Source organism: Heloderma suspectum, chromosome 3 (assembly GCF_057233095.1).
Source record: "Heloderma suspectum isolate Gila_16-S chromosome 3, 16-S_ref, whole genome shotgun sequence".
NCBI lineage: Eukaryota > Metazoa > Chordata > Lepidosauria > Squamata > Helodermatidae > Heloderma > Heloderma suspectum.
In genome coordinates this window covers 283,039,553-283,063,776 of record NC_139460.1, presented here as the reverse complement: position 1 = coordinate 283,063,776, position 24,224 = coordinate 283,039,553, and the positions used below count along the sequence as shown (strand labels likewise).

The window sequence follows — 24,224 nt, the reverse complement described above, 5'->3', positions numbered from 1 at the left end:
AGATATTCAAAGCAAAGTCGAAATGCTTTAGATGACAGGGCTGAGCTAAAGTCTATCAGTACCTGCTACCTTGCCACCAGGGCCCAAGCATGGGTGGTCAGGGGGAAATAGTACCTATCTGCTAGGCGTGTACGAAACCCCGCTTACCTGGCTCTGCCGGGTTCCACTGGGGGGGAGGCGCTCCATCCCTCCCCCTGGAATCCTCGCCGGGGGTGTGTGCTCCGCACCTCCCCCTGGAATCCTGGTCGGCGTTATCTTCGAAGAATCGTGGCTTCTCTTCGATTTTTTTTCTCTAATTCAGGCATTATCTTCAAAGATTTGAAAATTCGAAGCTTCAAATCTTCAAATTTTCAAATCTTCAAAGATCATGCCTGAATTAGAAAAAAAAAAAAAAAGATCGTGGAGAAGCCACGGTTCTTCAAAGATAACACCTAAATTAAAAAAAAATATATCCAAAGCGGGGGATAGGAAGGGGTAAAACTTAGTCTCATTTGAAGGGATAGAACAACCCCCTGCTCAGTGCAGGAAGCCTGATTCCCAGGCGGTCACCCATCCAACTACTAGGGATGGTGGAGAATTCCGCCACGGATTTCAGTGAGGCCAAATGCACTGGCATTTGGCCCCCTGAAATCCATGGTGGAACGTCCTGCCCCCCCACCCCCCACAGATTCCCCACGGGACGAGGCTTACCTGAGCCGGATGTTCTGAATGGCAGCGGCTCCGGCGGCGGCCATGGCTGCTGGTCTTTCGGCCAGCTGCCACGGCCGCCATTTGTATCCTGGTCTTTGCCGTGATAGGCTATGTAAGTATTTACTTAGCCTATCATGGCAAGCCAAGCAAAAAAAAAAAAAAAGGCATATGCAAATGGCGGCGGCTACGGCAGCCACCATTTGCGTTCCCTATTTTTCAGCGTTTTAGTCTATGTAAATATTTACATAGGCTATTACAGCAAAAAAAAAAAGGGGAACACAAATAGTGTAGTGGGCGCTATTTGTGTTCCTTTTTTTTTTGCCGTTTTAGCCTATGTAAATATTTATGTAGGCTAAAACGGTGAAAAATAGGGAATGCAAATGGTGGCCGCCGTAGCCACCGCCATTTGCGTATGCTGTTTTTTTTTTGCCCATCTGTGATAGGCTACATAAATACTTACGTAGCCTATCATGGCAGCCTGGCTGGATGCAAATGGTGGCTGCTACGGTGGACACCATTTGCGTCCGCAGCAGCCCTGGCCTGGCCGGCTGCTCCATCGAGCCGCCACGGAGCAGAGCCGGCCAGGCAGGATTCCAGGGGGGAGGACCGGATTGCCTCCCCCCCCCGTCGAGGATTCCGGGGGGAGGGACAGAGTGCCTCCCCCCCACGAATCAATTCTGCAAAAAGGAATTTTTTTGTGACTTTCGTACATCCCTACCAACTACTGACCAGGGCCAACCCTGCTTAGCTTCTGAGATCAGACAAGCATGCGCACATCCAGCCCTTTGCTTGTTGCTGAGGAAACGTTGAGTGCCAAGGAAGCTATGTGATCAGTAGCTGGAAGTAGGGATGGCGGAGAATTTCTCCCCGAATCTTCGGGGGGCCGAGTACCAATGCATTCGGCCCCCCGAAATGGGCGGTGAAATTCTCCCCCCCGCCCCCCCCAGGACGGGACTTACCTTTGGCGAATGTCCCTCCCGGCGGCGGGTCCTGGCGGCGGTTCAGCGGTGGTTCGTCGCGGGCGGGGGCGGCGGCTGGTCTCCCGACTGGCTGCCGCCGCCGCCATTGCAAAAAAAAAAAAAACTAAAGTAAAAAACCCCAAACATACCCGTGCATAGGCTACGTAACGATTTACGTAGCCTATCACAGCTAGATTTCCAAAGTCAGCCGTGATAGGCTACGTAAATCGTCACGTAGCTTATCACGGGTGACTTTGAAAAAAAAAAGAAAAAAGCGCGTACGCAAATGGCGGCTCCCATGGGGACCGCCATTTGCATTCCTTATTTTGGCACATCTAGTCTACGTAAAGATTTACATAGACTACGGCGAAAATAAGGTCAACGCAAATAGCTTTCTTTTTTTTTTCAAAGTCACCCGTGATAGGCTACGTGATGATTTACGTAGCCTATCATGGCTGACTTTGGAAATCTAGCCGTGATAGGCTATGTAAATCGTCACGTAGCCTATCACGGGGTCTTTTTTTTTTTTTTTTACTTTTTGTTTCGTGGCCGGGGAGACGGGGCGCTTCTTCCCGGCCTGAATTTCGGCTGGGCGAGGCGGGAAGCCTCCCCCCCGGCCTGAATTTCGGCCGGGCGAGGCAGGAAGCCTCCCCCCCCTCGCCTGAACTTCGGGGGGAGAAGCGAAGCGCCTCCCCCCACCGCGAAGCCAAGCTGCGAAAAGTTAAGTGACTTTCGTACATCCCTAGCTGGAAGACAACATGGGGCCATCGAGAGCTGTGATTGGACAGGCGGGAAATACAAACACCACCCTATATGGACAGGCAGGGGATGGGACTATGACCAGATATGGTAGCGAAGGCAGAAAAACAGAGCACATTAAGGGAAAATACCAGGATATCAGGGTATTGAAAGCGGGAGCACAGAAGCAGGAAATTCCGGTTCCAATTCGAGGTGGGTACTGCGCAGTGTGGAAGACGGGCAGTGAAACTTCATTGGAAGTGAAAAAACCTGTAAGTATAGATCGGCCCATGGATTTTATTAAATCCATTCCAACTGCTTTTTGCACATTGTCAGGCATCTTTTTTTCTGTTGTCCACTCATTGACAGAATCTGTGAGTGTTGTTGTTGTTGTTTTAGAGATCTATGAGATCTTCATTCCACTTGCACAAGTGGGCATTAGAGCAGGTGCACATTAGCATTAATGTGCATTAGTGCACATTAAAAAACCCAGTCCCTACCTCCGCAGAATCTGCACAATTCAGAGAAATCTGGTCTACTGCGTAATCCACAGGCTGCATTCATAGACATCCAAACTCATTTAAATCTTTTGGGGATTTCTCTGACATCCCTAGTGAGCAGGGATGGGAATGGAACAGAGAGGCTTGTGGATCCAGGGGGTTCACAGCCTCTCCTCTTCCCCCCTTCCCCCCCCTTCCCGTATTCTTCCAAAGTCACAACAGTGACCTGAGCTTTCCTTAGTGGCAGGGAGGGGTGGGGAAATCCAAGAGGGGATTTACCTCCTCCAAGGTTATAGCTTTGCCTGTGGCCTTGGTGGATGGAGGATCACCAGTACAGAGAGAGTGTGCTTATGCAGGTGAACTGGGACTTGCTGTTTGATAGATAGAGAAGTTTGTGCTTCCCGAGAAGTGCCATTCCCCGTGAATGGGCCCCAGTCCTTCTGGAGAGCAGAGAGAGTGTATTTGTGCACTTACAGAAGAGCTTGTGGTTTGAGAAACTGAGAGGTTTGTGCTTCCCTATATAAAATGTTCTCTCAAGAACTACCATCCCCAAGTTCTTTGTGCATAGGCAGGAGGGAGAGATAGCTGGTGGGAGGGATAAAGCACCATAATAATCAAGGACAGAAAATAGAAAGCAAACTTTAAAGTGAATTGGTCTATTTATACAATCTTTGCAACCACATATGCATTCCATTAAAATGAACAAAACCAAAACACTGACAGACTACTATCTAACCAAGAAGTTACAAAATACTTAGCAAGCTATTCAGGCTGGATATTATGTTGAACAAAAAGAGAAAAAGAAAGAAAGAAAGAAAGAAAGAAAGAAGAAAAAAGATGTGTGTGTGTGTGTGTGTGTGTTTGTGTGTGGGCATGTGGGTGTGGGTGTAACTTCAGGAATGTAGAAAACTACACAAATATTAAGCTCCACAAAGAATTCTCCCCTAAGCAAATCTGCAGTGATGGTATATGAAAAGGTATCCAACGAATATAATATGAGCAAAGCAACATGTACCTCCAGTCTCCTTGGAGATTAATCTGTGCATCCACAGATCTACTGAAATTAAACTGATATCACGATGTACTCTTACTGTTACTGATCAAGTGACAGCATTTCAGACTGAGAACCAGGTAGTTGCTCAAGATTACTTAGAAAAAAAACAAAACGGCTTTTCTTCTGCAGAGATGGAGTATCAATATTCTCACGATAGCCATTTCTAATAAAAAATGTTCTCCTGCTGCTATCTTCCTAATCTGTTTTAGCACTGCGTTATCTCATCACCACCTTATTCAGTTTTAAAGCAGAGTCTGCAATAGGACATGCCATTTTGTTGAATGATGACTGGCAAAACATGTATTGGTTCAGTAAGGGCACAATCCTATGTGTGTTTAGACTGGCTGATGAATGCTGGGGGTTGTAGGACATTTTTCTGTCTAAACATGTGTAAGATTGTGTCCAGGGAGAGCAATCCTATGTCCCTTAGACAGCGACTGGGGGAGATAGGATTTTTCAGTTTCCCTCCCAGCTCCAAGCTTGTAGACAGCATTATGAGCTCAGAGCTGGGAAACCATGCTCCCTGCCCTCTCCCCCTCCCCACTGTAGCCAGGGCAGAGAGAACCACAGGGCTGCCCCTCCATGCCTGTCCGTGCTCATAACATGGAGCATGGAGAGGGTGAAAAGGGGGCATTCCCAGGGGCGGGGAGGGGAGCAGACCGCAGAAGCTGTTTTAGACAGGTTCCTATGTGGTCTCCAGGCTCCAGCCCCATTCCTGCCCTCTCCCTGAAGCTGACCTTAGATGCCCAAAATCGGGCATCTAAGGCAAACTTCAGGGCAGGCAGCACACAGAGGGAATCCTCTCCTCCATGCTTCAGCCACCCTGTATTGGATAAGCAGTCGCCTTCAGAGGAGGTCAGAGGCAACCACCTATCTCAATAGGATTGTGCTCTAAATAGCTTACATATAGCTGACTTTTTTCGTGCTAGATGTGCCTGGGGATGAGTGAGAATTTTGTTCAGTTCATGTCTTTGTAAGAACTTATCAAAATTTGCAAATTCCTTCATAAATGGGACAGAAAGAACTTGAGAATGTTTTAAAAAATCAAATTTGAGAGAAAGTGAACCTGGCAGACTTGTCCATTTGCTTTGAGTGCTTAACTCTTAAAAATCTAGGTTTGAGTCCCTGTGTGTTCAGCCATTAGGGTTGCCACCTCTTTTTCCTGACAGGCTCCTCATCTTTCACAGCTACATGGCAGGCAGGTAACAATAACAACATGATCTTCTCCATGTTGAGAGAATAGATGTACCTACTGAATTTGGCTAGTGTAGATCAGAGAGAATTTCATTTGGTTGGCTTTTGATAAGAATGTACCAAAATTAACACATTTCTTCATAAATGGGATGAAAAGAATTTTAAAATAAAATATATCTGGGGAAAAACCAAAATAAAAACAAAAACAAATCTGGGACAGATTCACTCCCTAGCATGTCTGAAGATATTTGTTGATGCCTGCCTTGACTGCATATGGAATATACACATTCCAATTCACAAAGAAAATTTGGTCTAATTGAAGTTGATGGCATGGTCATTATTTCCTATTTACAGTGAAGCTGAACAAGCATCGTATTAATCTTGTTAAACTTTGTGATACAGCAGTAGGGATGTCAGAGAACTCTGCGATGGATCTCAGTGAGGCTGAATGCCAGTGCATTCAGCCCCCCAAAATCCATCGCGGAATGAAGCCCCCACTCCCCCGCCCCACGAAAGGCGTGCGAAATGGAGCACTTACCTGCTCCCATCCGCGCTGCTTTGCGAATGGCGGCTCTCCTGCGGCCGCCATTCACTTCCTCCTCTTCATAGCCGTGATAGGCTATGTAAATACTTATGTAGCCTATCACGGCTAACGCAGGGATGCCATTTTCGTAAGTATTTACATAATTTTTTACTTGTTTACATAATTTTTACTTATTTACGTAAGTATTTACATAGCCTATCAGAGCAGGGGGGAAAAACCCCAGCGTACGCAAATGGCGGTAGCCACCGCCATTTGCGTATGCTGGGGTTCCCCCCCCCTGCCGTGATAGGCTACGTAAATATTTACGTAGGCTATCACTGCTCAATACAGGGACGCAAATGGCAGCGGCTACGACAGCCTCCATTTGCATCCCCGCAGGGCTGCCCAGCAGCTGGATGTCCAGCTGCGGGCGGCCGGAGCCGGCTGGTGGCTCCGCAGCTTGGCCACCAGGATCACCTCCCCCCCATTGAGGATTCCGGGGGGAGGGACGGAGCACCTCCCCCCCACCGTGGATTGATTGCCCAGCGCGGAGCCAGGTAGGTGTTTCATACATCCCTATAACAGCAGCAAAAAAGTTTACAGTGCCTACCACACAATTCCTTCTTCAGAGACTCAAAAAACTGGCAAAAATAGTAAGCTCTTCTGTGTGGTCTGTAAAGGAGATAATGCTATATAAAAGAAGAAGAAAAAAGGAAGAAAAATATCTGACTTTTGAGGTCAGACGTTATACATATAACACAATAGATCATGTGTTATTGTGGCAGATTCTGAATCTTTATGACTGTCAAGTTCAACCAAACAACAGAAGTTAAGCAATTTAAAATTGCATTGAGTTCAAAGGGGAAGAGCTAAAGCAGGGCTTTCCTTTCACTTGAAATCAATGACAGATAAACATAGTTAACTTAAGCCTTTCTTCAACTTGAAAATACTGATGGGTGAACGTACCCCAACAGAAATCATAATTTGCTCATCATGTTACGAATTTCTCCATCCCATCTTGGACAAACGTTTTCTATTATTAGGAGATCTCATTGTGTCTGTACAAGTTGTTGCATGTGTGCATCAACAAAGGGCATTTAGGGAACTGTAGTATGGCATCCTGCATGCATTATGATATCATGCATCCCTATGTTATGTTCTCCCCTTTGATTGGGTGTTTCCAGGTGCCCTACTGTTTACGCCACAGTTGGTATGGAGCCATCGGAGCCAATGTGAGTAGCTGCAGTGTCAGCAGAGTGAGGAGGAGCTGCAGAAAAGGCCCTTCATAAGAACATAAGATGAGCCATGCTGGATCAGACCAAGGGTCCATCTAGTCCAGCATTCTGTTCACACAGTGGCCAACCAGCTGTCGACCAGGAACCCACAAGCAGGGCATGAGCACAACAGTGCCCTCCCACCCATGTTCCCCAGCAACTGGTATACACAGGCCCACCAGCTCTGCTGCTGGAGGTAGCACACAGCCATCAAGACTAGTAGCCATTGATAGCCTTTTCCTCCAGGAATTTGTCTAATCCCCTTTTAAAGCCATCCAAACTTTGGTGGTGGCCATCACTACTTCCTGTGGTAGTGAATTCTATAGTTTAACTATGTGCTGTGTGAAGAAGTACTTCCTTCCACCTGCCAATGCCCACATCTCACATGCCAAACAAGAAACAAAATCTGTCCATAACTAGAGAGAAATGGTCTGGGTTGACTAGCTTTATACAAAAAGGGAACAAAGCCATGAGTGAAAAAGAAATGTCGAACAAGGGGTGGATACTAACCTACATGACTGTTTCTTCAGTTTTTAAATCCAAACTTTTATACTGATTGGTTTGAAAAATAGTAACTAAAGGGTTAAGTGACATAATCCCATGAGCATGAGCATTGCAGATGGCAAGTTTACATTTCCTTCAGAAAGTAAACACCAACCAACATTAGGACATGCAGAGAAGTGGTGGAGTTCAGATACTTCAGTCATGCAGATGGCATAGGCACTCGTAGGGATGTCAGAGAAATCCTCCACAGACCCCAATGAGGCCGGATTCTATTGAATCCAGCCCCCCAAAGTCTGTGGAGGATCGGATCTCTTACCTCTGCCTCCCCGCGAAGTCCTTGCCAGCTGGATCCTGCCTGCTGCTGGCTCCGAAGCCCCAGCGATATGGCCGCCATTGCCATATCACTGGCTGGACTGACATACTGTGGACGCAAATGTTGACTGCTACGCCATTTGCGTCCCTGCTCTTTGACATGATAGGCTATGTAAATAGTGTATTTGCGCCCCTGTTCTTTTGTGTGATAGGCTACGTAAAGATTTACGTAGCCTATCACGTCAAAGAGCAGGGACGCAAATGGCGTCCGCTATGCCAGACGCCATTTGCGTCCACAGTACGTCAGTCCAGCCAGTGATACGGCTATGGTGGCCGTATCTCTGGGGCCTCGGAGCCGGCCGGCGGCTCCGCAGAATTGCTGCAGACCAGAGCTGGCCAATGAGAATTCTGGGGGGAGGGATGGATTGCCCCCTCCCATGGACCCCCCCCCGCCGAAATGGCAGGTAAGTAATTCATACATCCATAGGCACTCCTAATCGATCTTGGTTTGAATAATGAAAATGCTAAAGTTTGTTTAGATAGCCATCGAAGCTCGGTACACATATGGGCATTATAAACATAATAGTTTCTACCTGGACTTTTAAGATTATTGTCTGAGGCCCTCCTCCAGGTGCCCCTACCAAAACAGGTGAGGTGGGAGGCTAGAAGAGAAAGGGCCTTTTCAGGGGTGGCAACTTGTTTGTGGAATGTTCTCCCCAAAGATGCTTTTCTGGTGCCTATCTTATGGCCTTTTCCATGCCAGGTGAAGACCATTTTATTTTCTCAGGCATTTTAAAAACTGTTTTTAGAGTCTTTATCCTGCTGCTGGTTTTAATTTGGTTTTATGATGCTGTAATGGATTTATTCTCTGTTGCCGGTTTTATCTTGGTTTCATTCTGCACTGCTTTTTTTCCTTCTTGTTCAAATATCTATATCTTGTTTTTAACGTACAGTACACGACCCAGAGAACTTCTGTGAATCTATTCTGGGTTTCAGTCATAACCAGCCAGAACTCTAAAAGAGCTATCCAAGGTACTGAACCCCAGAATGGATTCACAGCCCACCAAAATTGGAGCCCCCAGCCTTCACTAGCTGTATACACACAACCACATGAACTGGATTGATCATGTTGGTTTCCCCCAACCAATCAGCATGGCAAAAGCAATGTGAGTGGCCCCAAGCACAAAGTTGGAGTCATTATATACACACATACACAGCATGACTGTGTGAAATATTGCTACAGAGGAGCAACTTTCCATGCTGTCTGTGTGAATGAGGCTTTCACCGCAGCCAACACTACCATCACTGAGAGATGCTTTGGAAATGCTTTCTTGGCCTTATGTCCTATCCTACAGCCCTGGTTGATATGAGCTGCCTTGGGGTCTGAGCGAAGAAAACATGATGTGCTAATACATATTATACAAGGCTGAACACCAAGAAGGATCACTGTTGGGTCGTAACAGGAAGTTCTTGCAGGATTAGATCATAACTGAGCAGCATTATATTCCATGGGCTCAGGCAGGAGTATTAAACTGCCGAGGGCCAAATGCTGTTTTGGAGAAGACTCTCGGGGATCACATTCCAGCGGTGGGCAGGGCAAAAGGGGCAGGGCGAAAAATACCAGCATATTTAACTTAAAGCTCTTACTAATAGGAACTAAGTCTTAGGAGAGGCATGTCAACCCTTTTAGAATGGAGGTGGGGGGAAATGACTGGGAATCACCAAACCATCAGTGGTCAGAGGAAAAGGGATGGGGCCAAGGGAAGGGGGCATGTCCATCTGGGGAAGCCCAGATGGCTGGATTGGGACCCCCAGGAGGGCTGGCTTTGCCCCCTAGGCCTGAGGATCTGCACCCATAATATAAGCACATTTTCAAGACTAACCCTTAAAAAGCCTCTCTACATTGTGATACAACACATGGGAACTTTATTTATTTATTTATTTCATTTCTATACCGCCCCATGGCCAAAGCTGTCTGGGTGCTTCACAAAAACTAAAACCACAAAGCACAACATAAAGCAATATAAAATATGAAAGCTCAAAACTACAAAATAACAGTTCGACCAGAATAAAACCTAGCAGCAATGCACAGATTTAAAATCCAGATTTAAAACTGCAGAGCTGAAAGACCAGCATGATAAAATGCTGGGAAAATAAAAAAGTCTTCACCTGGCACCAAAAGGAGTACATTGTAGACACCAGGCAAACCTCTCTAGGGAGCTCATTCCACAGTTGGGGTGCCACAGCAGAGAAGGTCTCTTCCTGCCTGGTAGTCACCCACATCACTTCCTTTGCTAAGGGCTCTCAGAGAAGGACCCGAGAAGATGATCTTAGCATCCAGGCAGGCACATATGGAAGGAGGCGATCCTTCAGATAACCTGGCACCAAGGCGTTTAGGGCTTTGAATGTTAACACCAGCACTTTGAATCAGGCCTGGAAATGGAAAGGCAGCCAGTGCAGCCAGAAAAGTACTGGCATAATGTGATCTCACTGGCCAGTCCCTGTTAACAATCTTGCTGCCCTATTTTGGACTAGCTGAAGTTTCCAGATGATTTTCAAAGGCAGTCCCACATATAACGCATTGCAGTAAACCAGCTGAGGGGTTATCAGAGCATGGATAACTGTAGCCAAGCTATCTCTGTCCAGATAAGGGTGTAGTTGGTATATCAACCTAAGCCGATAAAAAGTTCACCTGTGCCTCAAGTGACAGTTCTGTGTCCAAGAGCACCACCAAACTACAAACTGGATCCCTTAGGGGGAGTGCAACCCCCTTCAGAACATGCTGAACATCACCTAGCCAGGCAGACGAACCACCCACTAACAGTACCTCCGTCTCAGTTTATTGGCCCTCATCCAGTCCATTACCATGCCCAGGCCCTGATTCAGAACAGCCACTGCCTCACCTAGATTTGATGAGAAAGAGAGGTAGAGCTGGGTGTCATCCGCATATTGATGGTACCTCAGCCCACACCTCCGGATAACCTCCCCCAGAGGTTTCATGTAGATGTTGAACAGCATAGGGGATAAAATAGAGCCCTGTGGAACCCCATGGCATAATTGCCAAGGCACAGAGCAATAATCCCCCAGCACCACCACCTGGAATCGGCCATCCTTAATGAGGGAGAGGAGCAGATGGGACCCATTTTCAAATGAAATGGACATTATGGTCCATGTCGATCTATCTATTATTTAAAACCATTTATATCCCACTCTTCCTCACTAAGAAACCATAAAACAATATGACAAACCATGACAAACAATACTTAACCTCAATTAAAGACACTGGAAAAGCAAAATCCCATTTAAACATCCATTGTAAAAGTGGCCACAGAAAGAAGGGTGGGAGGAGAGAAAGAAAAGAAAATCTGACTAATATTTTTTTTAAAAAAAAACTGCTCTGTTTTTAATGTATCATTCCAGACCCTTGTTTCCATAGTAATTGCATAGCTGACAGGCTTCTCTGCTGTTTCTTATATTCAGCAGTGAAGTACTCCTGAAACTGAGCAAACCTAGTGGTTTTGCATTGCGCTGTACTTTCACTTCTGGCTGTATTACTCCCACTCTTTACAGGAGTGTTTCCAGAAACTCGTGTATTCTCTTGGCATGCCAGGGATTCTGCACACCCTTCTGTTTCATCATATGAATGGTCCATAAAATGGGGCATGGTGGGGCAATAATTTGTAAAATAGGGCCCAGGTCCAAGATTAAATTGAAGGACAAGAAGATTTACCCTGTTAGGTACCTTTCTAGTTCCTCTGGGTCGCTATGCACTTCACCCCTCCAGAATTTCAGTTCAACAAGGGGGTGGGGGGAGAAGTCACTTCAAGCTCCTCATGTTGCATCGGTTGATTGAAGAACGTGTGCGGGGATCATGCGGTCATACTGCAAAACCCCACCCCTCACCGCTGACACATGCACACTGGCCACACAGCTCATGAGCCATGTATTCAGTGGCCAAGTGAAGGGGCCCTACATGCATACAGCATATGAGTTTACAGCAGTGTTTACAAGTTAAAACATTTGCAAATTCTCTGGATTTTTGTGTTTTTTTTAATGGAATTGGTCTTCCATAAAAGAACACTGAGGGCAACATCCCATGTTACACGAGTGGACTTCTGCTCAAGGTCCCGGATTCAACCTCTGGTAGGGCTGGAAAATATCCTGCCTGAAACCCTGGAGAGTTTCTGCCAGTCAGTGTTGACAATAGTGTGCTAGATGGACCAAGGATCTGACTCGGTATAAGGCAGCTCCTATGTTCCACAAAAAAGAGGACATGCATCACTCGAAAAGAGGACAAAAGAAGACACCAATTTGCATAACATTTGCATATGCTAATTTATATTGTAGATTCAGATTTAGAAATAATTACTGTAATTTAAATAGAAATACCGTGCATCTCACCATAATGATGCCCGACTAATTAACCTGTGTGCTCAGTCTGTTAGGTGCTAAATGTAGGTGGGCAGCTTCAAGGCACCTCCTGCTCTCCCTTCCTAAGATGCTTTATGTTTCAACTGGACTTGGACTGGACAACCCTTCAAATACAGAATGCTTTTAAATTATTCGAATTATTTCTTTATTTATTACATTTCTATACTGCCTGATGGCCCGAGCTCTCTGGGTGGTTCACGACAATGAAAACCATAAAATACAACATGACAATACAATATAAAAGTTTAAAAGTTTAAAACTACAGTATAAAATAAAAATAAAAACCAAAATAAACCTAGCAGCAGTGCAAAGAATTAAAATACAGTAACAGATTTAAAACAACAGAAATGTAAAGAAAAGATTGAAATAAAGGATTGTCCTCTGTAAAGGAGGGCACCCAGCCTACCTAGAACTACTCTTCCTCTCTTCCCCATGCAGAAAAGATTTAGAGGCATTGGGGGGGGGGGCGTTGCAGGGGGAGGAGGAATGCGTTCCCTCAGCAGTGTCCCTTCCACTGGTGGACAGACAAAGTTGGATAAAAACCTGTAATCTTTTTGCTACCTTTTTGCTGTACATTTTACTACAGTCTGACAATTTGTTCACTAAATTTACAGTACATAAACACACTTTGAAAGCCATGAAGAGACAAATACCACACCACTACACCAAGTCAGACATACATTGCACAATGTCTCCCACAATTAGTCCACATGAATAAAATGAGAAATGTGCACCAGCTATAGAGATCATTCACCACATTCTTTGAATTAAATTGCCAGAGAAATGGTGAGGCAGGTACAGCAACGCTTTGAAGTCAGGGAATCTTTGAGAGTTCATCTGCCTAATATGGTGCCAAATATTTGAAGCTACTTATGATGTCCATTTTGAACTGATAGCATTCTAATCTCACAACATCATGGCTAGGAGAAGAAAGTGTTGGTGTCTTATCCAATGTGATGGATGTTAATTGCGTTATAAGAGGAGAAGGGCTATTGATCAGCAAAGGAGAAGAATGAGGGACTGTGCGAGACAGGGTACAAATTAAGGTATTGGCTGTCATATGTTTTCCGTACAAAAGAGCCACATACATGGTTACGTTATTATCAGATAAAGCCCTAAACAACTTGGGACCAGGATACCTAGCAGGCCGCCTTCCGTTATATATACCCAGACAACACTTAAAATCTTCAGAGGAAGCCTTGCTGGTCTTTCCAAAATGAACGGAATGTAGCCACGAAGAATCCCAACAGTGGGTCTCCTCTGTAGTGGCACCATCCCCCGTGTAGTCTGGGAGGCAGAAAATGTAACATCTTATAAACATCTCCAGAGAACACACTGTTCCACACAGGCTTTCCCTTGGCTATATCTGCTGCTGGGTTTTACCTTGGTTTCACGTGGTATTTTTAAATGGGTAAAGTTTTATATTGTGTCTTTTCAAGCTGTATTTTATGGCTTTAATTGTGAACTGCCCAGACAGCCTTGGGTATTTGGCAGTATAAAAATGTTATAAATAAATAAATACATACATACATACATACATACATACAATGTTTGTGGGTGCCAAAAAAGGGGGGAAGGGGGAGCAGAAAATCCCATTTCAGAACCGCATCCAATGCATTTGTTGAATTTTTGAGCAGGGAGCTGGATCATCTACAATATGGGGATAACAATCCTGACTTGCTTTACAGGTCTGTTACAAAAAGTGCTTTGAACACTCAACAGAGACCAGAGCAAGAGTGTTTACGTAAGAAGTTGGGCCTAGTCTCTAGGATACATCTTTCCCATAAGCTCGTCCCATACCAGTCTGCCATAGCAGGGTTGAAAGTCATTGGGGTCACACTAATGTCAAATATCTTTGTATGTCTTTCTGACATCAAAGAGCAAATACTCATCAAATATTTTATGCATGTTCACATACTGTGCGAATATAAATATTCAGATAATAGTCAAGAAGGAATTCACAAAGAATTTTGAGAACGTAGTAAGCACATATATGTCTCAATATATGTCTATATATACACACAAACTATTTTCAGAACGAATAATGCAAGGACCAGTTCACCCATCATACAAGAGGAACAACTATGGCAGGGGAGGTGCATAAATAGCCAATAACAATGGTTGGAAAACATTTCAAACCAACTGGTTGTTGGTTTTTCCTTCTGGGTTGATATATTATAATGTATTTGTACAAGTGGCAAGTGCAAAGTCCCTGCATTATTTATGCTGTAAACTATGCAGGGTCTTTGACCCTGGAAAGCACTCTTGCAAAAATGTATTGTAACTGGTTTCCATCATTTCCTCCCATCCCATTTTTTTTTCTTTGTCCATACCCAGCAATCCTGATGTACAGCTTCCATTGCAGCACTTGTCTAATTGATTTTCTTCCACAACAAGGAATTCGACTTAAATATAAGCCTTCTTCACATGAAAGGCTAACACATAAATAAGGGAGAGTGAGGCCATGCCACTGCTCCTGCCTCTGATGTTGCGTGTATGCACTTGCCCACTTCTGTCTCTCTGACTCCCATGTGCTCAGTGAAGTTTGGAAGGGGAGGACAGTTAGGGATAAGGATTTCATTTTGATTCATTTGTAACTTGAATTTTCCCCATTTGCAATTTGATTAGGGGCACATTCCTGAGCTTGCATTCATAAAATGTGTACTTCAGAGAAATGTGCCATTTAAAAATGCACATTTCTAAAAAAAAAAAAATAGAGAAAAAGAAAAAAAGAAAGAAAAAAGACAGCACATTTTCATGCTTTAGTCTACAAAGAGAAAGAGCAGGAAGTTCATGGCATGAGAAAAAGGAGCTCGACTCAGCTGGGACTCCTGCAAGTCCTCCTGACCAAGTCCCTTCCTATGGTGCTTGTATCCTGATCAGTGTGTGGCAGAAGTGTCCGAAGGAGCAGCCCAGGCTTAGCCGGGGCTTGCAGGAGCCTGTTTCTGCAAGTCCCAGACAAGTCCTTTTCTCTGCGCAGACAGAGAGAGGTATTGGGATGGTTTTTTTAAAAAAGTGGGCAGGATAAGGTGGATGATGTCACAAGAGAGGGTGAGACTTTGGGTATGAGGCCCCATCCCCTGACATTATCCACCCCACCGGCTTGGTCTGTGGAACTAATCTGGTTCCTGGACCAAAAGTGGTTGCCCTCCCCTGGATTTCAATAAGAAGAAACCTTTAAAACTTGTTCTGAGCCAGTTGCCAAGAAAGGATCTGAACAGGAGCAAAACAGAGCAAAATTATTTGGGGGGATTTTTTCAGGAAATGTTTCAGGGCCCCCAAATCTCTTTTCTAGCCATGAAAATCTGGCAGAGCCCTACTTCTGATACATCTCTTACTGAAACAGAAACAGCTGATAACCAAGATGAACCCTGACATCCGTTGTATCCTGAGTCCTCCAAGCATGAGCCTTTAAATACATTATGTGACTGTATCAGGCATAAGCGGAATGGGAAATTGCCCCCGAAATACTGACAGCTCTAAATCTTTTCTAATCTAACTCATGTTTCCGTGCTGTGGCAAAAGTGCAAGCTCACAATGGGTGTTTGGCATCCTGAATAGGTTTGTAGCAGTGATTTGATAGGAAAAGGTGTTGCTTCTGAAAAACAGCAATTACTTGTACAGTAATTGCCTCTCCTAAAAGGTAAATGCCCTCAATAAGTCAGCCATTTAGAGAAATTACAGTGCAGAAGAAATTCTTTTGTCTGAGCAAGAATTATAGAGCAGCAAGAGGTACTTTTTCCATGCAGAAAGCTCACTGGAGATTGCACACAAAGTAAAATCTACCAAGTAGTTTTTTCAGCATAAGCCCCATTGAAATAAATTGGAGCTGAGCAAGAGTTATGCTCATGTCAATGAGCAGCCCTAAGGATGAGACGTTACTGGCCAATTATGCCAAAACAAAATTTATGTGCGTGTGGACCCATCGTTACAAGCATACATTGATCCATCCCTGTGCATAGTAAAAGCCAGTGATATCAACAAAATCAGAGTTCTGCCAACCAGAACCATTTTTTCGAAAAATTCTACCACTCTGATTGAAAATGTCCTGTACCGTTGGCATTATTATTATTTATAACATATATCACTGCCCTTCCTCCATGGAGCTCAGGTTGGCGTGCATGTTTTCATCCCCCCTCCATTTTATTCTCACAACTACCCTGTGAGGTAGGTTAGGTTGGTCAATATGATCATGTGATGCCAGTCCTTCATCTGGGTTGGAATTAGCCTCAGTACCACTGTGGGGCCTATGCATTCAGAGCCAGATTCTAATTCAGGTTTAGAACAGGTGGATTGGGGACCCAGTCCAATCTTAGAAAGCCCTAAGCCATGGGAGTTTAGCTCAGCTTGGTGTCCCATCTGATTACAAGCCAAGGGAGGGGGTTGAATTGAAGCCCATTAAGACTGTGGAATGTCCAAATGGTGGGAGCTTAACTCTGCCTTGCTTTGCACAGGGGGTAGGGCAGAGAGTTGAACTCTCCTGACCAGCTGCAGACTTTGACCTTGTATGAAATACCTGCAGCTTAGGAGGCTGACCACCTGTCTGTGAGCATCTAGCAGGGGAGAGATGTGGCTGAAGGAGGAGGGGCCTCATACCGGTCTCCTTGAAATCAGAGGCTGTCTAAAGAGGGCAGAACAGACATGCCCTGTTAAGCATAATACTAGCTTATGGGTTAGAGTACCCTGTAAGTTATATTGTAAGAAGTGGGCTCTCGTGGCTAGGGATGGCGCAGGAGTCTGAAAACGGGGTGGACTCCCCCCAGCCTGGCCTCCCGGACCCAGCCTGCCAACCCTGGGGTGCTGACAGACTGGGCCACCAAGCACCCCGGAGCTTGGCAAGCAGCTGGGAGCACAGTGGCATCCCAGCACTCTCACCCTGGTACCCCAGTATTCTCACCCTGGCACCCCAGCACGAATGCTCTGGCCTCCTCGAGAGGAGGAGGCCAGGGTGAGAGTGCTGGGGGCTGGCCATGCCAAGAACTCAGCAGTCAAGTCCTTGTGTTCATAAGCACAAAGCCTTGGCTGCTGGAGTCCTTGGTGTGGAGGGGAGGGGCAGCTCGCTCACCTGGCCAGTGGGGTGAGCAGTGAGGCTTGCCAAGCAAGTCTGGGCTGTGTGAGCTGGGGGGGGGGCAGGTTGTTAAGCTCCCCCATGCCCTGGACAGAGATGGGTCTGTCCTTCCCTATTTGTGGCCCCTCCCTTGCATTTAAACCAATGCTGTGTGAAGTGAAGTGCCAGGACTTTTGCTGGGAACATCCCATCTTTACTGCCTGAAATCCTTCCTGGTTGGACTTACTACCATCTGCATCTGGCTCACCCAAAGCACTCCTCACCTGGACTCTCCATCAAACCTAGACCCTTGTCTGTTTGAACCTTATATTATTAAAAGCCTGCCATGGCATTTTTGTACATATTTTATTTCTGTATTTATTACATTTCTACACTGGCCAATAACTGAAGCTTTTTTTAACCTAAAATATGATTTTTTTATATCAATTTTATAATGAAATATGCATTTTATATACATATTTTTGTATGTATGTTGAGCCAAGAACTATACTGCAAAATTCACAGAAATGTGAACATTGAAGGATAATTGTGTTCTGATTAAGGGTGTCCATTGTATTCAGCTGATCCTGAATCCAGTACTGAATTTGCCTGATGTGATTAGGAACAATTTGGAAGGAAGCACCATTCCTCCAAGTTGACCAACTCTGAACCTGAACTCTACTGAAACTTTGTTAGCAATTCAGAGATTTGGAGGGACGCGGAGGCACAACAAGTAGCCCTGTGCAGGCATTTGCCCGCTCGCGTGGAGGGCGAAAGTATGTAGAGGGGAAAGTGGATGCACACATACGCCCTGCCTCCAGCGTCCCCACACCCGGTACCTAGTTAGTACCTAGTCTGAACAGGGCTCCGTAAGCATGTTCAACTGAATGCTTTTACAGAGTTCCCGTGATCAGAAACGCCGATAAGGAAGAGTCTGTGATCACAGGAATTCTGTAAGTACATAAGCATAACCGCATTAAAAAATCAAAATCAAATCAAAATTTAACCGTGCCAACCTCAAAAGCTACTGCGCCTGTCTGTGAAAATCTGGCAGGCTTCAGCCCCTCAGAAAGGATTATGCAATCTGCAAATAGGATCAAATTCTGTCAAATGGGGAAAGTGATCGTTATTTGTTTAGTCAATCGGAGCCATGAAGCTTTGCATTTCCAAATCGAGATTCAGATTTGGCCCCCGAGCTGAACTGAGTGGCCTCTGAATCAATCTGAGATAAATTGGGCTGTTTTCCAAATGGCCAAATCAGGGCCTGAACCAAATCTTGGGGGTGCTGCACACCCACAGCTCTGATCCATGTATTAGTGCAGGAAGTGTGAAAAAGGCCAGGCTGCTGTTTAAAAATGCAGACTGAAGAAAATCCTCAAGTGTCCCTAATCTCTATGACCCCATTTCTCAATATACGTATCCTTTGCTCCTCTGTCTCTTCCATTTGCAGGTTTCTCCAAACTCTCCTGCTCATTGAAACAACTCTTCCATTCATTATCGCTCGCTGGCCCTCAAGCTTGGAATTGCTTCCTAGGAAACCTATGTAATACTACCTCTCTCACTTCCTTCAAATCCCTCTTCAGAACCCACCTTTTCTGTGAACCCTTTGGCTTCCCTCCTTAGCCCTCATCCCTAACTGAAATAAAGCCTAAGAGTGTGTATGCTTGTATTTGTTCACATGCATCTCTTGTTACCCTTTGTTACCTTTCAATCGTTGACATTTAAAGGTAAGCTCCTTGGGGCAGGGAACTGTCTCCTTTGATTTGTGAAACTCTGCAAAGCACCTCCATAATTAACAATGCAGTATTAGTAAGAGCCACAACATAAATAATAACAACCATAGCACCTTTAGATATGCAAACTAATTACCTGAACACTTTCACACTGAAGTTTGTTTTAGGCATAGGCGACAATGAAACATGTATTTTGGACAAGAGAAGAAAAAGGGAAAGACTGTATTCAGTCAGTGGGATCCAAAGGTTGTGTGAATGGAAGGCCACTCATATAACCAATCTTTCTCTTCTTCCCTGGCTTCGGCTACCTGTACACACCCTGGCTCACCAAAAAGCATCTCTGGGGGGCAGTGAACAGCATTGGTGAGGGCAGCCTTTCACAGCACAGCTCACACTGTTCAGGAGTGCCCCCCAGCCTTCCAGAGAGGCATTTTGGGTGCACAGCGGGCTTCAGAAGAGGAAGAAGGCAGGAGAAAGATCAGTTGTTCAGTGATCTTCCGCTTGCGCAATGTCTCAGTCCCACCCATTGCATCCTGTATTCCTGGAATTTCCTGGCGTCTCCAATGTGTGCCCACAGGCACCTCTATTGGGTCCTGACAGACTCCCTACCCCCTTCTGATTTTTTTTATTTTATTTTTAAAGGTTTGTTTTCAATTAAAACATAGTTAACTGGGAGGCTTCAAAGTGAAGAGCCGCCCTCCAGCACAACCTTTATTTCCAGGAACGCCTATTGGAGTATGTGTGGATGTGTGGGGTGTATCTCTGAGGGTCATCAGTTTGCCTTCTGTGAAATGGATATTTTGTCATGCTTTGAGATGGCAAATCTGTGATTTAGCATTTGGGGATCAGACCCACCCTACTCTGCCTTGTACTCAGTTTCCTGGCTAAGTTTCTTGTCTTGGAGCCACATCAATTTGACTTCTGTGAAATGGGTGCTGGAGCAGAAAACTGCAGGTTCAAAAGAGCAGTTTGTGTTTGGTAATTCAGACTCCACATCTGCCTTGTCCCTAGGTTCTTGGGTAAGTCACTTTTCTTTGAGTTTCACCAGTTTGCCTTCTGGGCATTGGATGTTTTGTGCCTGGGCATGCCCACCATGGCAGCCATTTTGTGACAGTACCCATGATGTCCCAAATGTGCCCACTGACCTGAAAAGGTTGGGGACCCCTGCTGGATTCAGTTCAGGCACAACAGCAACCCCCTTGGCCAGCTGACAAATGCACCATTACAAAGTGAACAGTCGACACATTATCTCCATGAGTAAACAGGAGTTCAGCATTTACCTTCAGTCCTGTCAGGTGGCTTCCCACTCTTACTTGTTGTTCCAGCATTCACAGTTTCAGAGGATGTGCTTAGTTTGGTACTGGGGTCTCGTTTCGGTTTCGGTGGTGGTTGCTTGCGAGAGCAGCTACTGCTTTCGTCGTCTGTTCCTCCGACAGAATGAAGTGACTGGGATCTTACAGTAAAACCACTGGAACAAGGATGAGGCAATCTGTCCTGAGGCGCAGGCATCGTCATAAATCCCATGCGGAAATGTTTGCCCACGTAGCTTCCTTCATTTCCTCTCACTACTTCACCACCTAAGCTGGATATAGATATAGATATAGATATAGATATAGATATAGATATAGATATAGATATAGATATAGATATAGATATAGAGAAGGTAGATCTGAGCCTCTTGAAGGGCTAACAAAATGAACTCTGTTGTTAAGTGATCCACTGCTTAATTAGAGAATCACTTTGATGCCTCTAATATGGTCTTGTATTCAGGATCACCATGATGTAGTTTTAAACCATTCACAATATTAGTTTTCCTATTTCAGCAGGAAAAAAATTCAGGCATTTTCTGTAGTAAAAACCTGTTAATTAAATAACTCCATACGCCCAATCAATGACAGCTAGTCACATAGTCATTAAATAAGGCAAGAACATTTAGATGTTCTTTGCAATTGGCATGTTCCCCTCCATTTGATCTTCCAGTTATATTCTCTTAAAATAATCTTTTAACTGAGGATGTGCAGACCCTCTTGGGGCTGCTCCAGAAATACTCCAGGATAATCCATTAGATGTCTTCCTACCACAGCTGATTACAAATTTTGCTATTTGTCACCCTTTTAATAAAGTTGTTGTAATCCCACCAGCCAGCTGCTGGTGGGGACAAGGAAGATTAAGTCTAGCTTCACACACTCCAAGCAACTCATCAATGGGAATCCAGCTTTTTAAACAGGTGTATGCACATACTGCATCAGCTATAGGATCAAGCTGAGGAATCAGGCATGTTGCACCCATGCATCATCCAGGAAGAAATGTGCACACAGAAACCTGCTTCTGTGCACTTTGGGCTGCCACCGGATCGAGACACGTCACTGCTACATCAATCATGTATCTACCTGCTGTGGAAAATGAAGTCTATTTGCCTAAGAGAGGGGTGGGCAACTTGTGGTCCTCCAGATGTTTTGACCTACAACTCCCATCAGCCTCAGCCAGCATAGCAAATGGTGAGAGATGATGAGAGTTGGAGGCCAAAACATCAGAAGTTCCACAAATTGCCCACCCCTGGCCTAGGATAATAGGCTGCTTAATTAATTTAAAAAATATTTCTTCCTAAATCTTAAGGAATTAGGCATCAGGCACAGCAGTTTTTAAAAGAAGGGAACAAATAAGAAAATGTCAGACTGTTAAGATTCTTTGTGACTCTGAAGTCCTCAATATTAATAGAAGGAGAATAATAGGCATTCAATGGTCTTTTTTGGATGTAGTAGCAACATGTGCACAACATGCCTGTTCCCTCCTGCCCTTGGCTAACAGACCAGTAATTAACATTTAAAGCTTGGATTCTTCTTCACCATCCCAGAAACAATCGCATTCCTTCAACTCAGTATTTACTGTAGTCTTCTTCTGGATGATAAAACTCTAGGAAGTATCTGAAGGAAGTATCTTGAAGGCTTGACCATACCATTCTAGATTGTGTAGTTTCTCTTCTGACATACACTCATATGAACATGAAGCAAGCAGTAAGAATCCTGACACACATTGGTCAGCTTGGGGTGACCAATATTGCTTCTCCAGGACATCAGAATTAGGGATGTCAGACGAATCCAGTTGGAGGGTGGAGCTCAACGAGATTTCATCGGCTTGCCCCCCCTGGACTTTATTTCATCTTCTACTCACTGGCCAGACTCAGCCTGCAGTGAGTCGGGCCAGCTAGTAGATTTTTGGTGGTTTTGAATTTACGTAAATTACAGCTGCAATTTGCATAAACTGTGCAAATTCGAGAAAATTGCAGCTGTAATTTACACAACTCTCTATTCGCACAAATTACAACCAAGATTTTTTTAAAAAAGTAAAATGCCCTTGGAAATTTGAGGAAATCTCATGGCTCAGCTCATAAAAGCAAGCCAAGTTTGGTGCACCACGGAAAAAGGAATGGCGAAGAAATCCCTAATCAGATTGATATTTTGGCCACTAAAGCCACTTTCAAAACTGTTCTACTGTACATTGATTTAACACAGCAACTAGGGCTGGACAGGCTCACCTGTGTCCGCGCTCGGCAGGTGCTCGCTGAGCCGTGCAAGCACTGTAAAGCTTTGAGAAGAAGCAGAGGCAGGAGTTGCCTGCCAACTGCATGTTCCCCAGTCTTTGCAAGGAGGACATCTGCCCCTGCCACCTGGCCCCTTACACCTCTAATGTTGTGGAGATGGCCCTGTATGGCTGCCGTTTTGCACAACATTAAAATATGAAGATTATAGAGCCGCCATCTTGTGTAAAAATGGCAGCTTCATCAAGGAGCAGGCAGCTGCAGGGCACTCCCAGGCTGTGCGGCGTTTGGCAAGCACATTTGTGACCACTCTGTGGCTCAATGAGCAGCATTTAGGGGGCTAAGTGGGGGTGGGGGGGAGTCCATTGGACTCCACCCCACTGTTGGGTGCTCATGACATCCCGAATAGCAACCTACCTTGTCCCTGGTCAGACTATTTCTCTGTCTACCTCAGTATTGTCTGCTCTGATTGGCAGGATTTAAGAAATCACTTACCTGGGAGTAAATCCCATTTAACTATGATATGTATAGGATTGCACTGTTAATAACGAAATCTCGAACAGATGTCTCTCACATCACCTGCTATCTGAATGTTTTAGCTGAAAATGCCAGGGATTGAATCTGGGGTAAGATGAGTGAATCAAGCTTGATTTCGCTCAGGTTCACATTTTTCCACTGCTAAGTTTGCTCCATTCTCTTTAATTAAATGTTTAAAATTCTTCCTAGAGTGAAGAAATTATAGGGCAGGACAAATTCATGTGTAATAAATTAGACCTTTTCTGTTTGCACCAACAGTTACTTTACCACCAGCAAAGGGGGAAGTGGAGGAGAGATAAATCTCTTTTAATTTATTAGAATTCGAATATACTTTAAAGATAATTTTTCATTGAATGAGAAGATGCAATGCAAGGCCAGATTGGGACTGGATTTAAAAATAAATCCTATTGCTGCCTTCTATCGTGCAGTCAGGAGGAAAAATGCACACTTGAGTCAGAAAATGTGGCTCTTCTATTAATTTTTCTAAACATGTATTTAATGCATCTAATGTAAAGGGTTTGCTAGACCATTTTCTATTTTGTACTTGCCTTCTTTGGATGGTAAGGTATGAAGTATAGAAAAGAAGATGTTAAGTTGGATAAATTTGGCATGTTTATGAAAAGGGGCCAACACTGCATAGAAATCTTCAGCAAACTCTTTTCTCTGCCTTGTCACTCAACAATCTGAGACAATTTCATCAATAGTGGACTGATAATAGAACTGCATGTTGAAAGCCAGAAGTACGGCAATACCAATGAGTTTTTGTAATGTGTAGACACTGCTGTGCTGAAAGGTATATTCACAATTACTGATAAAATCAGATTTTTGTAGTGCAGGATGCAAACGAAAATATGTCAGCTAATTGTGTTGTATCTATACCATATACATAAATATTTCAAACTTAAAATGAAGCACGGTCAAACCCTTAAAGTTCACTCTCTTATTCATATGAGCATTCCCTATTAACAAACATAATTTTCTATCTTACATTCCCTAGACAGTCAGCCCATTAAAAACAGATCTAGGTTCTATAAAGCCTAACAGACTGCAATCACAAGAGAGCAGTAGTGTCCAAATACACAAACTAGTGTATCATATGTATACACAAAAACATTCCTGAGTCATAGTTACCATCAGATGTTAATCCCCAAAGATCAAAAGTAGGACTCATTAACCATTCCTCTACCATC

At 44.5% G+C, this 24,224-nt stretch overlaps 1 protein-coding gene across 1 annotated transcript in view; it reads right to left on the bottom strand.

Moving 5' to 3' along the window:
• Positions 1-24,224, bottom strand: part of NYAP2 (neuronal tyrosine-phosphorylated phosphoinositide-3-kinase adaptor 2) — a 252,003-nt gene that overhangs the window by 87,516 nt on the left and 140,263 nt on the right. The window contains exon 2 of the mRNA XM_084845691.1: positions 20,240-20,541. Coding sequence (XP_084701817.1) covers positions 20,240-20,541 — 302 coding nt within the window. The remainder of the gene's footprint in view (positions 1-20,239; positions 20,542-24,224) is intronic.